The 807-nt window shown below is 66.4% G+C and overlaps 1 protein-coding gene across 1 annotated transcript in view; it reads right to left on the bottom strand.

Annotated features, from left to right (window-relative positions):
- The window catches only part of Leng8 (leukocyte receptor cluster member 8), a 9,560-nt gene that overhangs the window by 2,980 nt on the left and 5,773 nt on the right, over positions 1 to 807 (bottom strand). The window contains exons 9-11 of the mRNA XM_033766141.1: positions 769 to 807; positions 166 to 444; positions 7 to 92 (exon numbers count right to left, since the gene is read on the bottom strand). The exon at positions 769 to 807 is cut by the window's right edge and continues 3 nt beyond it. Coding sequence (XP_033622032.1) covers positions 7 to 92; positions 166 to 444; positions 769 to 807 — 404 coding nt within the window. The remainder of the gene's footprint in view (positions 1 to 6; positions 93 to 165; positions 445 to 768) is intronic.

Genomic DNA, 807 nt, shown 5'->3' with positions numbered 1-807 from the left:
GACCGCCCCGGCCCTTGGGGGGCGGGTTCCTGCGGGCCACAGGGTGACACTCGTTCCCTGAGTAGGAGCTATCAGAGTCCGAGTGGGAGTCGCTGTACAAGGAAGCAGGGGTCAGGTCTCAGGCAGCCCATCCGCCCACCCTCCAGCCCTGCCAGGTTTGCACACCTTCTCCGGAAGTGGCGCGTGGGGGATCTGGAGGAGGAGCGGGAGCGGGAGTCTGTGCTGGAAGAAGAGCTGTTGTCCTTCATGAAGACATTGCGGTTGCCGAACTTGGCGAAGCTGCTGCCCCGGGCTCGGCCAGCACCCCCAGCCCCTGGCGTCCCTCGCTGGGACTGGGCACCCCCGCCCCTGGTCACTGAGCCTGCCCCCCTGGGAGGGTGAAGGCTGCTAGGGGCCTCCCACCGCTTCTTCTTGGGGCTCTCAGCCACAGGCTCCCTGGTCAGCCTGAGGATACAGGAGGGCAGGGCATCACCAACCCAGGCACCAAACCATGGGACTGCAGGCCCCACCACCCAGGACGCTCCACCTGGGAAAGGAAAGGCACTTACCCCAGCGGCTCGGCTGCTGCGGTGCAGGAGAGGGAGCAACCCCAAGGTTCTCTGTGGCCAGGGATGCTCTTAACCATCACGCAGCCTGTGCCCGCCCAGCCCGCACACAACCCCATCTCGCCTGGCAAGCCTCCAACCCGGGACTCCACAGCGGAGGCCCCAGCACCACTCAGCAGCCCGGCCTGCACAACACCACCTTCCTACTGCTCCCCACACTGACCCCGGTAGAGGCTCGCGGCTCCAGTCGATGGTGTAGGCT

This window comes from Fukomys damarensis, unplaced genomic scaffold (genome assembly GCF_012274545.1).
Source record: "Fukomys damarensis isolate Sample0158 unplaced genomic scaffold, DMR_v1.0_HiC HiC_scaffold_19, whole genome shotgun sequence".
Taxonomy (NCBI): Eukaryota; Metazoa; Chordata; class Mammalia; order Rodentia; family Bathyergidae; genus Fukomys; species Fukomys damarensis.
Note: the sequence above shows the minus strand (reverse complement) of the source record. Positions and strands in the feature narration are given on the sequence as shown.